Genomic DNA, 12559 nt, shown 5'->3' with positions numbered 1-12559 from the left:
GGGGGGGGGGGAAAGAGAGCATGTGGGACATGATCTTACCACTTAGCTTTTTTTTTTTTAATTTTCACCTTACAGACACTAGCAAAGCATCTGCCAAATAAGTAAATGTCAGACTGAGAATATAGTTGAAGGTCAAAACAGTTTTTCCCCCCCCCTAATTGTTGCCACCACATAAGTGCACATCCTGAACATGAAAATCAACAAACAAAATCTTTTACTCTTGAGCAGATGGTTGGCATATTTTCTGGTGCCAGCCAAATATTGAAGGGGAGAATGCTTTTTACATTTCATTATGCTGTTAACTTGTGCAGTCAATGTTCTGTTGATTTTGCCAAGACTGTTTATATTAGTGTCCTGTTGCACGTGTCAGTGCGTTTTTGGGCTGGGAATACAACTCAATGGAGGCAATGAAATTAAACTATATAGAATACCACATAACTCAAAACATTCTGAACACAATGCACGAAAAGTTAGTTATTGTTTATTAGTTTTATTTAATAAAAAAAAAGCAGCAGACCAAAAAAAAAAACCAAAAAAAAAAAAAAAAACAACACACACAAGAAAAATCAATGGGTGCAGAGTGCCAACATAGGTACTACTGTTCAGACTGACTCAAGCAGCTTCAGACGCAATACCAAGACAAACACACATGGGCTCCAGGACACCTGACGGCACTGTGGAGCCAGCTGGAACCAGGCCTCATATTCTGGTCTACCAGGCCAGCCTTTTCTTCCTTCAGCAGTAATTAGCACTTCAAGATGCTAAAGTGTGGTTTTCTCAAAAGGGTGAGACTGGATTAAAGCCAGAATGAGGGAGTAGCTCGTAGGTTACAAATGCACACGACGTCGGCCAGTTACAAACAGTTGCAGGTTTGCAACAGCTCACATCTACTTATGGTTAGGATCAACAGCATCTCTCAAGCACTGTGTCCCAAATCCAGACTCATTCTAAGCAGGTGTTTAGTATGTGGTGTCACCCCGGACAACAAAATGAAGGTTACTCAAACCAGACAGTATTCACACTAAATACAGTTCATTTCTCCCACATGGTGATCCAGCTCCAATTTCAAGTCTTAGGAAAAACATGTTACCATCTCTTTGCTACTTTGGAAAGCTACTGCCATTTACCCTTCACACATGTATGTGAAACTTTTTTTTTTTTTTTTTTTTTTTAATACTTTTGATTAGTATGTAGTATGGCTTTGGGACACCACCATCGTCAGAGTTCCTGTGACTCCCCAGTCACTGCACAGTGCAACACAAAACAGTTACCAAGGTTAAGAGTAACGTCTGAGACAGATCTCGTAGAACAGATCGATTCAGCAATATCAATTAATGATTGCTTTCTGAATATGCTAGACCTCCTTCCTATTTTGAGTGTTGTGTGAGTGGCCTGTGCTCCATTTATTTTTTTGGACACCACCACTTCTTATTTTAAGTCTACTTGGGGTGGGGGCAATTATTGTCCATAGCTTTAAACACTGTAGCATGGGTAAACTAGGACTGTCGAGGAGAACTGTGGTCACTAAAGGTAACTGGAGCTGTCGCTGCAGAATCCACCTATATTGGCTCATTAATGCATGCAAGCACACACACTCCTGGTGTAAGACCTTGGGAGTCAATACAGAAGCCCTGTTTTTTTTTTTGTTTTTTTTAAACCCATAGGTCTGAACAGGGCCTAAGGTGTTTGGTGGACAGCTTTCTTGTTACAGATGGTTTCTATTAACAAGTGGCAGGGTTTCTTGAGTACACAGAAATCCAAAAGACCAACATACCTACAGCTTTAACAGAATCAAAAAAGGGGAGACCAGTAGCTGGGTCATGTACTGACCATACAGAGGGCCAAAGTGACTGAACAGGAATACTCTGCAGACATGCAGGCATGTCAACACGGCCGGTGCGTTGATGTTTAGATGGACCCCGCACATGCAAAGAGGACAAGAACCCAAAAGCAAAACCCGACAAGATTTGGGACACAAACACCAGGCACAAGTCGAACTCACGTTTTGTTGAGTGACTGCGGCACAATGAATCACCACGCCAATGCACTTTGACCCCAAGGAAGTGAAAACCTTTTAAATACTATTAACGGTTGAACAAGAAAATGACAAAAACAAAAATGACAGTCTTAAAAATGTTGCTGCAGGGGAGCATCAAACTATTGTACAGACTCCCAGTCAAACCGTATAATCTGTCCTCTACTACAGACAAACTAACACAGGGAGGGAGAGAGACTTCTAACGCATCCTGTACTCTGACGTCTTCGACACCTCACACAGCTGACCCTTGAAGTCGATGTCTACAGTGAAGTCCAGGTCTCTCTGCAAGCCAACAGCAACCAGTCAGACAAGATATGGAAAGCAACACACAATTACATTCTTTAAAATCACAGCACCAGGAGCATTGTTGTGAATGGTGGAGCTCTGCTTACATTGTTCTTGACGTTCGGCTTCATGCTGATGGTGCCGAAGATCTCCTCCCCGGTCTTGACAGTCAGGTAGTCATCCAGGTAGAAGACTGTCTGCTTCCAGTGGGTGTAGGGAGACTCTGGGCCTGATGGGGGAGAGCAAGTGTGCATGAATGTAGTCTGCTGCTAAAAACTGAAATCTTAATGTGTTACAGCAGGCTCATCCTAACTTATTTATGTTTCAAATAAGCCGCATAGTTATTTCTAATGAAGGCAGGAATCTGAGTGAGTGAATTCTGATTATGTTGAGATCTGTTCATCCAAATCAACCTTAACGCTGTTGGTGAAACCAATGCGAGACTCTTTTTGAACAAGCGCAGGCATTGCACTATATTTAATGCACGTTTCTTTTTATCACCTTAACCCTTCCTTGACTGCCTGCAAACTGAGAAAATCCGGCAGATTACATAATCGACTTGGCTCTCTTCATTACATGTTTATGGGAAGGATCACGCAAGTAATGGAGCTCAGACACACCTTGCAAATGCTCGCTAAAATGGCAAGCCAACTGACTCTAGCCTGGTGCAGCCGTTTGAGAGAATGACACTGTCTGCGTTTGATTAACTAGTGCACACTCCTCCCTCACTCGACCCATTCTGCCCGGTAATAGTGAGAGAATTAGACGTTATCTGGAATTCCTTTCAAAGACACGGCGCATATTTTACAAGCACAGATCAGGTAAAAAACACTGAACACGCCCGTTAGTGCTGATGTCATTCAGTACCACAGTGGTTCCAACAGACTGCAGTGGAGAGTTGTGTTTTTTGGCGACTTTCTAAGGGAGACAGGAACAGAAAAGAGGCGGCGCAAGCCGGTGTGTGCACACACACTGAGTGACAGGTGTGTGGGGAAAAGCAAGGTGAGCAGATTAAAGCAGTTTGTGTGTGAACCCTGAAATGAGAATTAAAATGGTAAATAAGGGTAATGTTTTCTTTTGAATGCAGAAAAGCAGACTGACTGGTGGAGAAGCCGGTCCTCTTGTGACAGCGAGTGAACTCGATGTTGAAGTAGGTGACTAGAGCGTGGATGTAGTCGTTCCTCTTCACCTGAAGGCAGAACGGCGAGGTGAAGGTCAGGTCATCCGCCTTCACTGTGTAGATGTCCACCTCCTAAACAACACACAGCCACAAGACAGGGTCAGACCAAATATGTTCAATTTCTGACTCTCTCCCCCTCCCAGAAACCTCTGCAGCCAAGGACAGACACGCCTCTGCCCCAGGATCATTCAAGCAGCACAACATCAAACCGGTTACTCATCCACCCACCTTGATGAGACAGGCGCTGCTGACCAGCTGCTTGGGGTCCACCACATCAACTAGCGGTTCCTTAATCGCCACCTCCTTGATGCATGACATATCAAAACCATACACGTTCTCCCACCCTGACACAAAGGCACAAACACAGAGCTGTCAGTTCACTGAAAACACATGGCGTACAGCTGGTGGCATCTAGTCCTGTGCCCCGAGTGCTGATCAGATTTCCATTCCTAACATGTTAGTATTAAAACCCCAGCTCTGTTCTCCCACAGCAAAGAGTTAGACACTACTGGACTACTGCAGGGTTCCTCAAACCCCAGGATCATAGAGGACCTCCTACATACATAAAGCCTTAGGTTGGATCAGGTGGCTACTCACAGTGGATTTTGTAGTCCTTGTACTGCCTGTCTTCGATGGCTGTAACATAAAGGGTTGCCCTGTCTGGGAAAATGAGTCCATCTGGTTTCTGTCAGAGGGGAGAAAAAAAATAAAATAAATGCATATAGGTACTCAGACTCACAGGTGTGAGACAACAAATCAACCAGCCTGTACAAGCCTTTTTTATTTTTTTTAAGTATCGTATCTGCACCTGTACTGCTCTTAATAGCCAATTCCTATTAAATACTGGCTTTTAATCACGTTCTAAAATTGTAACAATGCCAGTTTTCTAAGACATCTAGAACAATATTTAAATTTGCTGTCTGATGTTACCTACTTGTGTTTTTGGTGTTTAGATGCGTTCACTTTAAGATTCGGCCTCTGTTTCGAATGTATTCAGTAACTATGGCCCAGTGTTTTGTTCCCAACTACAACCAGTTTTGGATGTGCTGCAGCTCTGATTCACACCGCTGACACTCAAGCTCATGGTACTGTAGTATTCCATCCAGACACCATATCTAACAGACTTATCTTAGTTTAACAGTAACATTGAAACTATTCAAATTAATGGTCATAATGATATTAAATAGTATATTTAAACTATCCAGGACACTGGTGAAGGAGCATTGAGGAGCTCAAACTCTAAAATGGGAACATGGAGCAGAGAAGATACCTGAGGAAGCGGCGGCTCCCAGTTAACAAATACACATACATACCAGCCATTTGTCCCTGGCATAAATGACTGTGTTGAGCATGGACTCGTAGAAGAGGCAATAGCCCATCCACTCAGATATGATGATGTCTACTCCCTCCACAGGCAGCTCCACCTCCTCCACCTTCCCCTTGATGATAGTCACAACTGGAGACAAAAGGAGGAGGTCAGGTGGTACATCACAACATTCCCACCCCGATCCTCATGTGACCCAGAAACCCTACACGTGTCACCAAATAACTCAAATCTATTTACTCACCATCATCCAGCTTGTTGGCCTTGACGATTTTCACAGCGTAGTCCGAGATGCTGCTGCACTCAATCTATTAAGACAAAGAACATTAGAATTTATACAATAGCCAAGAAGCCATTACCATTGGCCAAACCCTACCAACCAGCGATTCAGTTAATCTCGAGATCATCATGACATGGATTTGTTAGCGCGCAACACTTACCCCTATAACCTTCTTGGCTCCAGCTTTGGCAGCAAACATGCAGAGGATGCCCGTCCCGCTGCCCACGTCCAGCACCACCTTGTCCTTAAACAGATGCTTGTTGTGGAACATGGAATTGCGGTAGGTCAGAGTGCGAACCTCGTCTTTCAGCATCTCCTACAGTAGCAGTAAAAAAGGGCCCAACAACAGCAGAAGGATGAAGATCTTGTGAAACTAACAACTTTACATGATTTGATCATTCGAATATGAAAGCACTGCAGTGTGCTTTGTTCAAAGGAAATTACCTCGTGGATGCCAAAGTGGGCGTATGAGTCAAAGTAGTAGTCCTTTGATGTCATATCCTCAGCTGCAGGCTTGGCTGAGCTCTCCCCCTGAGACACCTCAACAAAAGACACACACAATTAGAACTTTTAGTGAGCTTGGGCTTTAGAAATCAAAACACTAATGTGTCGTGTATGAAGAATTGAATTCTCAACTCAAAGTGACAAAAAAAGGTCTTCAGCTGTTCATTTCAAACACTTGTATCTGGGTTCAAGTAGCCCCGCCCCCATAAAGGCCAATAAACCCGGTATGGCCAACTTCGTCCGGGTCAATTTACTAGCCTGCTTATCGGCTGTCTTAAAAGTCAGCATTTCCCTCACTTGTGTCTTTTCAAAAGAAGAAAGGGAGAGGTGCGAGGACAGTCATCGAGGACACGTGTCCCTAGAGAAGTGAGACGTCCTTTGCACTGAATTGACGTCAGTTTCTAAAGACTACTGCACAGCTGATTAGCAGCTATGTTTTGAGATCGTGTAGGTTCAAAAAAGGACTGTACCAGTTTCAAAAATCTAGTTTGACTGGCATCCGCAGTCTTTAAAACTCTGCATTTTGTATTTATGTTGTGAAAAGATCAAGTTTGTTGCGTTACTGCTCAGACAACGAAAGCTTGTGTCTGCATTTATTGATAGTGTAATTTCATTATGCAATTATCCATAATGTGATGAGGTGGTTCAAATGGCAAAATGACAGACAATGAAAGGAAACCTTTGTTTAATGATAGAAGCTGTGTGATGCTTCCTTTTCAAACCAGTAGGGGTGTCATGATTTCAATTCTTTGTCATTGGAATGAGCTTTTGATTTTTGAAATGCAGGCGAGAGAACTTAAAGCGGTTTTTGTGGCCTCTTATTAAAGAAATAATTTTTTAAAAAGTGTAAATGACAGTTGTCAGGGCATAAAACAGATGTGTAGATCTTGACAAATCAAAACTTGACCGTCCAACAAGGCCAGAGCCTTCCGTGCTGAAATCAAAGTGTGTAAAGTGAACCGTGGCTTTTAAAATGCTAAGTCAAATCAAATTATGGATTTGGAGGATCGTGACAGCCCTACTAATCAGACTTTGTTACCACAGATCCACTCATTTTAACTAATATGGTGAATTATAGAAAAATTTAATCTTATAATACATGCAGTGACATTCCACCAAAGTTAAATCTGGGGTCCAGGTCAGGGAACAAATAAATTTCTGGGTCACTGAAGGAGCCATGAATGACACAAATGAGAAGCGACCTATATTTATACAACCAGGCGCAACACCATGAATGTCTTTGAGGAGCGACTGGAAGCGTGCACCATTATCACCATTTGTATGAGTCATCACGTTGATGGCACAAAGACATGGTTATTGGAGAGAGTAGCATAGTGGGTCACCAATATTGGGAAGCACCTGGACGTCCAAAGAGCCTACGCACACAACTGATGGTTTATTTTAGTAATGCAGACCCTAGGGGGTCCTTCACATACTCGTGGACGCGAGAAGTATAACTCTTGCTTCAGGGGTCAGTGGGGCGCAGCCAGACGAAGGCTATGAAGGCCGCCTTTTCAGAAACTTAAACAACTTAGGATGTGGACATTTTAGTCAAAATTAAAAAAGTTCTAAATCAGTGGACATGTTAATTGCAAACTACTCAATTAGTAGTTTACATTCATTCAAACACACGTTGGTACCAAGCTCTTCCATGGTGGGAAATTAGTTTTTAAAAATCTGAAGGTGTACCCGCCACTGACTGAATAGTAGTAAATAGTATATTCGCCAGCCACTCAATGATAAATCCTTGTGTCTGAAATCTAACAGCCACTTTCATAGCTCACCAGCATTTGGCTGGCGATGGAGCCAATTTCCCACCCTGGTCTTTACTTATAAACTAAATCCTGAGAAGATCAAAGCACACTATTCCATAAGAATAGTTTTTAATGTTGACATAGAGCAATTACCTGCCTTAAGGAAAAAGGTTTTACTGTGGCGGGACTGCCCGGGTGTCCAGAGAACAGAGCCAGCCTTCTCCGTGGCACAAAAGATGGAGCACATGGTACTTTGGGACCTGGGCCTTCCTCGAGGATTGCCACAACTAACCTTACTTCACACGGTGTCAACTAATCGTCTCAAAATTACAGTTAAGCACGTGATTGCCGGGCCTTTAAACTCGACAGAGCCATTTAACGGTTAACTTAAGCGTTAACGTTACCTACGAGCTGTTTGGCTTTTACGAGCTGTAACGTTACTTTACCAATTTGTCAGCCAACAGAAAACCATATGGTAATGTAGTCAGCAAATTTAATGTTGAGCCCGCTAATAAATCTAGACACCGAAAGAAATGTTTTCGACTTAGTGTGGCATCAGCTTACAGCAAGCCAACAGTGGAAGAGAGCAACGCCTATGGGAGAATGAGGCAGCGTCCATGCCACAAGTAGCTAACTAACGTTAGCTCGGAAGCTAACACGTTAGTCCCCATGCGGTCCCCAAGGCTCTTCAGACACTGCCGGCCGGTCGTCGCACTAACTAAAACAACTCCTCTGCTAACACCAGTCGCTTCAACTTGCAACGGTTACCATCAGCTTGGACTACCAAATAATTACGGAATTGTTAGAGCGTTTTAATCGAATCTTAACTCTGTTCGATATGCGATGCTAAATGAATGAGCGGCAGTGACCGATGCATCCTACAAGCAACCTTAGCCAAGTTAAAATGGATGCATCACTAACGTTACCTGCTGCGTATGTAACCTTAATGACAAAACCCCAAATGTTAAGCAACATTTTACAACATCTTTCTTTGAATAATTAATATGTTCGTGTATAATTCACAAAGATAACTGAGGAGTGTATTGTATTTCATATATGAGAGACCTTACCTCCATCCTCTCTGTTGGTGCCGCCATTTCGAACTCCTGCCTGGCTGCGTGAGCTCGAAAGACTCTTTCTTAGTCCCGCCCACGAGACACAGCTTTTATTTACGATTGGCCCAGAAAAAAAAAACCCCACCTAAATTTTTATGCTGCGTTCCATTATTTTTGGAAAGTCGGAATACTTAGCTTCGAACTATAAAAAAGAAGCCTTTTGGTGCGATCATGGCCGCCCGGTTGCAATCAGGTTGCAATACGCCATTTAAAGAAAAAAGATTTTCTCTTTCTGCATATCGAGGACAGACAGAAAAAACTGTTTATGGTTTAGCCCCGACAAAACGTAACAAAATATTTATTTAACATTTGAAACCGTAGAAATAATAATATATGTGGCACTTATTATGGCACTTTTCAAAACACAGGTTATGTTCTTAACAGTACAAAATAAAATAATACACACATTAAAGATAAAACCTTAATAAAAATAAATGCCAGTTCATCAAATAGAGTGTATAATAAAAACAAGTCAAATAAAAGTGAGGGATGGAAACTTGATGTCGGAGAGATATTAATAAACTGACAATAACCCAAAACAACTTTTATCATGGCATTTCACATTCAAAGGGACTGACAGTGCAACTTTAAATGCTGATGCATTCAGGTGACTACAGAATATGTTCGGTCCCAAATCCATACTGCATACTAATTATATATAGTGTAAACTACAAAGTAATCTTAGCCATGTGTCAAACGTTCCTCAGCTACACCTTATCATTTAACAAAGATGTAATAATGTCTTTATTACATATTTGTTAAATAATTTGATTGTTAAATTACTTTAACCATTCTTTTAACTACAGCTCCCATGAGCGCTGAATGTTGTTAAAACTCAATCCACATTTAGCTTATAAAGTGTGCAGAAAACAGTCTGACTATGAAAACTACATAGGAAAAATAAACCTTACATTGGGCATCAATACGTCAGCAGAAAGGTCTGACATGATGTCAAATTGTTGTGCCACCTTGGTCTTTCCCCGGCCGTCCATGATCATTGACCTTTAACGCCATCCCATTTTGTCAGACACAAGAGCGTTCTTCTTCTTCTTTTTTTAATGTCTTAGTTAATTGAACATTATCAGTTTTTTTAACATGAGGGGCAGACATCAAATTGTACATCTGGGTCTGGAAATGAGCAAATAAAGACAAATTGTTTTCTGTACTGTACACTTGTTTTTATAGACCTTCAAAAACACGTTTTAGAGTACTGCTCAAGTAGCATGTTTGTGGTTGTGCTACATTATGATACATTGATGAATGTTTAACCAACCTTTTTATGTACTACATTGTTCTATAAGGGGCAGGAAGGGGACTCGCCAGCTTATGTTGCGTACACAATGAAAACAGTGTCGCGTGTTCTGCTCTGGAAGCATAGTGTGTTTTATTAGATCAAAGGGACATGCAGCAATAGCTACATCAGCTAACGTTGGCCAACAAACGTAGCTCATATCCACAGCTTGTGGAACAGCTGGTACCTTCTTCCGCCCGCTGTCTTACTGACTCCCCGATTCCCCGGTGCTCCATCGTTTGTCGTTCAAATAGAGGATTTCATTCGGCTGCATTCGGCCCGTCGTTCCGCCGAAGGAAATGAGCGTACGCGTGCACGAGTGCGTCGCGCGGTCACGCTGTTGGTTCTTCTGTCACGAGCTTTATCCAAGCCGCGGAGTGGAGGCAGGCGAATTAGATCGGACATCAATTATACAGGACATCGTATTTACCACATTTAGTTCGTGATAAAGAGAGCAGGGCTTTACTTTCGTATCGCTGGTTGACAATTCTCAAGACTCCCTACTAAGTTATTCCGGTCAACCGGTGATGTATTCCAGTATTTGAATGATATTGCTAGCCAGCTAGCTAGCTAGCTGTTAAGCTAGCTTTACGGTGCGTGACTCGAAGTAACTTAACGTTATACTGTCGGACGTTATTTTCTTTAACACATCTGACTGCGTTAATCGCAGAGACATCTAAATAGTGGTGATTTAACCTAAGTGAATTATTACTGTACGTGTTACACGCGTCGCCTGTTATCCTAGCTAGAAAAGGATTGAATGAAATAACGTTAGCTTGCCATAGCCAGCGGAAACGAACCAGTTAACAGGGATAACGTTAACTTATCCTGCTGCTGGTTGATCCACTGCCATCCGGCTGATCTAGCAAATGCTATCAGAGCTAGCCACCCACAAGCATACAGTGAGTTTGGTAGGTAACACTCAAAAGTTGTAGCCAACGACTGGAACTGCGGAGTAGCTATCGTCAGCTAACGTTAACGTTACTACTACACGTCAAGTTGGCCATCTTCCACTTCAGTCCAGTGTGAAAAGCTGACCGACGTAAGTTCATTTTACGGATAAGGCCGGAGTGAGGACAGAAACCTGCAAAAATGCCGGCTGTGTCGAAAGGAGATGGAATGCGCGGATTAGCTGTTTTCATTTCAGACATCAGAAATTGTAAGTGACATTTCTTTCCTTCTACATGTTAATTTGTGTCATTACATACCATTTGCTTCAGTTGACATTACTCGTGTTCTACACTGTAGAGAAATGACGTGGGGGACACTAAAGCAAATCGCCTGCAGGTGTCCTTTTGTTTTTGTTTTTTAATTAGCAGCTAACTACTCAGTGTAACAAATTTTACTCAGATGTTGCCTGTAACGTGACCGTTCTGATGCTTGGATGCAGAAAACGAGGCCTGTTGTTTTTCACTGTTGCTTTGGTCAAACTGACACCATAAACATCTTTATCATCACGATATTAGAAATCCAGATGTCTAAACTAATGTGGGAAACGGAGTTTCATTTCACAGCTGAAAAGCGGTGTTGATGTCATTATTTGAAGTTGACAGCATGACAGTCCACCCGGCTGAAAGTAACGTTACATACCATGATGCCTTTCACTGAGCAGAGGACACCGCTCTGTCTGCTCAACAAGACAACACAAGCAGGAGAACCTCAACCTGAGCCCTCAGACAGAATCCATTAACAAGCAGAATCCATTGGCCAATATTAAATACACAAGGCATAATGAAATAAATAATATTGCGATGTTGATTTCAAATGTATTGGCCAGATCTAGTTGCTGTAAATGGAGGTTTAGAACTATTAAATTATAAACTAAATGATTGACAGGAATATGCATGCTTAATTGAGGGACTGGTATTCAAATAATGGCCAGTGGTGTGGCCAGCTCAAACAAATAAAGGCTGGGTAAAAAAAAGACATTGAGGGGCGTGGAATCTCCTGTACATGATTTTTTTTTTTTTTTTATCCATTACGGAAATTAGACACAATTACTCCTGTCTCCAGTATAAGCCAAATAAAGGCCCTGGACATAATTTCCTAATTTAATAATTTTCATGACAAAGTGTATGTTTAGAATAGACTTCTGAAAAATCTTTTGAGGAAATATTGATGGATATGATGCAATATTGTCCACAATGATGTACACCCAGAGAAAAATGTACATGTCACGGTATAAATGCTATGTCTAAATCACTTGACAGTTGACAACTGTATTTAGTCTTAACAGTATATATTGTCATGTCACCCAAGTATACTAAACAGCAAGGACAAATCAAAGACTCTATAAGCAATCCTTAGATTTAGCTTAGCAAATCTAGGTTTTTTCCCCAACCTGGATTAAGATCCAGAATGGAACTGGCAATTGTAACCCAACCCTACAGCTGCTTATATATGTGGAAACTATTTCTTCTGTAGCTACCAACCATTATACCGCCAACAATAAACAGGGGCTTTTGTACAACAGTGCACCCAGTAATTATTTAAGACATTAGCATTAGACCGGTAGCTTAGCTAAGGTTTTTGACTCCTGTGTTGTTGAGTATTTATGGAACTGGAGCCTTCACCTTCCAAGCCTAGTTGCTTGTTGGCTATCTTACAGTATATCAAACAATTTAATTTGTTGTGAGTAGATGTTATGTAAACAGGTATGTTCTTTCTTTCTTTCCCAGTTGGAGTGAGTGAGTGTACTGAAAATAGTGTTGATTATACCTTTTTAAAGTATTGAATTGAAGTTAACCGTTTTAGTGTCGTGACATTGAGACAAAATCATGTATTCTGA

The 12559-nt window shown here is 41.7% G+C and overlaps 3 protein-coding genes across 7 annotated transcripts in view; 1 reads left to right on the top strand and 2 right to left on the bottom strand.

Annotated features, from left to right (window-relative positions):
* LOC123983755 (guanine nucleotide-binding protein subunit alpha-13) overlaps positions 1 to 12559 on the bottom strand; it is a 58704-nt gene that overhangs the window by 5398 nt on the left and 40747 nt on the right. The window lies entirely within an intron of this gene.
* Positions 1150 to 8501, bottom strand: prmt1 (protein arginine methyltransferase 1). Of its 3 annotated transcripts, none has more exons than XM_046070105.1 (10): positions 8436 to 8501; positions 5552 to 5638; positions 5268 to 5423; positions 5072 to 5135; positions 4817 to 4959; positions 4101 to 4188; positions 3732 to 3847; positions 3425 to 3575; positions 2431 to 2552; positions 1150 to 2320 (listed from the first exon to the last, which is right to left on the bottom strand). In XM_046070105.1, the coding sequence occupies exons 1-10, from the start codon at positions 8460 to 8462 to the stop codon at positions 2237 to 2239; spliced, it is 1038 nt and encodes a 345-aa protein (XP_045926061.1). In that variant the 5' UTR covers positions 8463 to 8501; the 3' UTR covers positions 1150 to 2236. The 3 variants fall into 3 exon arrangements, with proteins under 3 accessions (XP_045926061.1, XP_045926052.1, XP_045926042.1); XM_046070096.1 differs by having other exon boundaries at positions 5552 to 5647; positions 8436 to 8499; XM_046070086.1 differs by lacking the exon at positions 8436 to 8501 and adding an exon at positions 7523 to 7798.
* Positions 10064 to 12559, top strand: part of ap2a1 (adaptor related protein complex 2 subunit alpha 1) — a 57105-nt gene continuing 54609 nt past the window's right edge. For 2 of the 3 annotated variants that reach the window (XM_046070067.1, XM_046070058.1), the window contains exon 1: positions 10065 to 10930. In XM_046070067.1, coding sequence (XP_045926023.1) covers positions 10864 to 10930 — 67 coding nt within the window. In that variant the 5' untranslated portion in view covers positions 10065 to 10863. Of the gene's footprint in view, positions 10931 to 12559 lie in introns of all 3 variants that reach the window. The other variant, XM_046070050.1, reaches the window with a different exon arrangement.

This window comes from Micropterus dolomieu, linkage group LG02 (assembly GCF_021292245.1).
Source record: "Micropterus dolomieu isolate WLL.071019.BEF.003 ecotype Adirondacks linkage group LG02, ASM2129224v1, whole genome shotgun sequence".
NCBI lineage: Eukaryota > Metazoa > Chordata > Actinopteri > Centrarchiformes > Centrarchidae > Micropterus > Micropterus dolomieu.
The sequence above is the reverse complement of the archived record's forward strand: the minus strand, read 5'-3'. Positions and strand labels throughout refer to the sequence as shown.

Coding starts and splice junctions, on each gene's coding strand:
- prmt1 (XM_046070086.1), bottom strand. CDS start 7,612: ATGTGCTCCATCTTTTGTGCCACGGAGAAGGCTGGCTCTGTTCTCTGG. Junction 5,424..5,551: donor CCCACTTTGGCATCCACGAG/GTAATTTCCTTT, acceptor CTGCTACTGTAG/GAGATGCTGAAAGACGAGGT. Junction 3,848..4,100: donor CAAGGACTACAAAATCCACT/GTGAGTAGCCAC, acceptor CCTTTGTGTCAG/GGTGGGAGAACGTGTATGGT.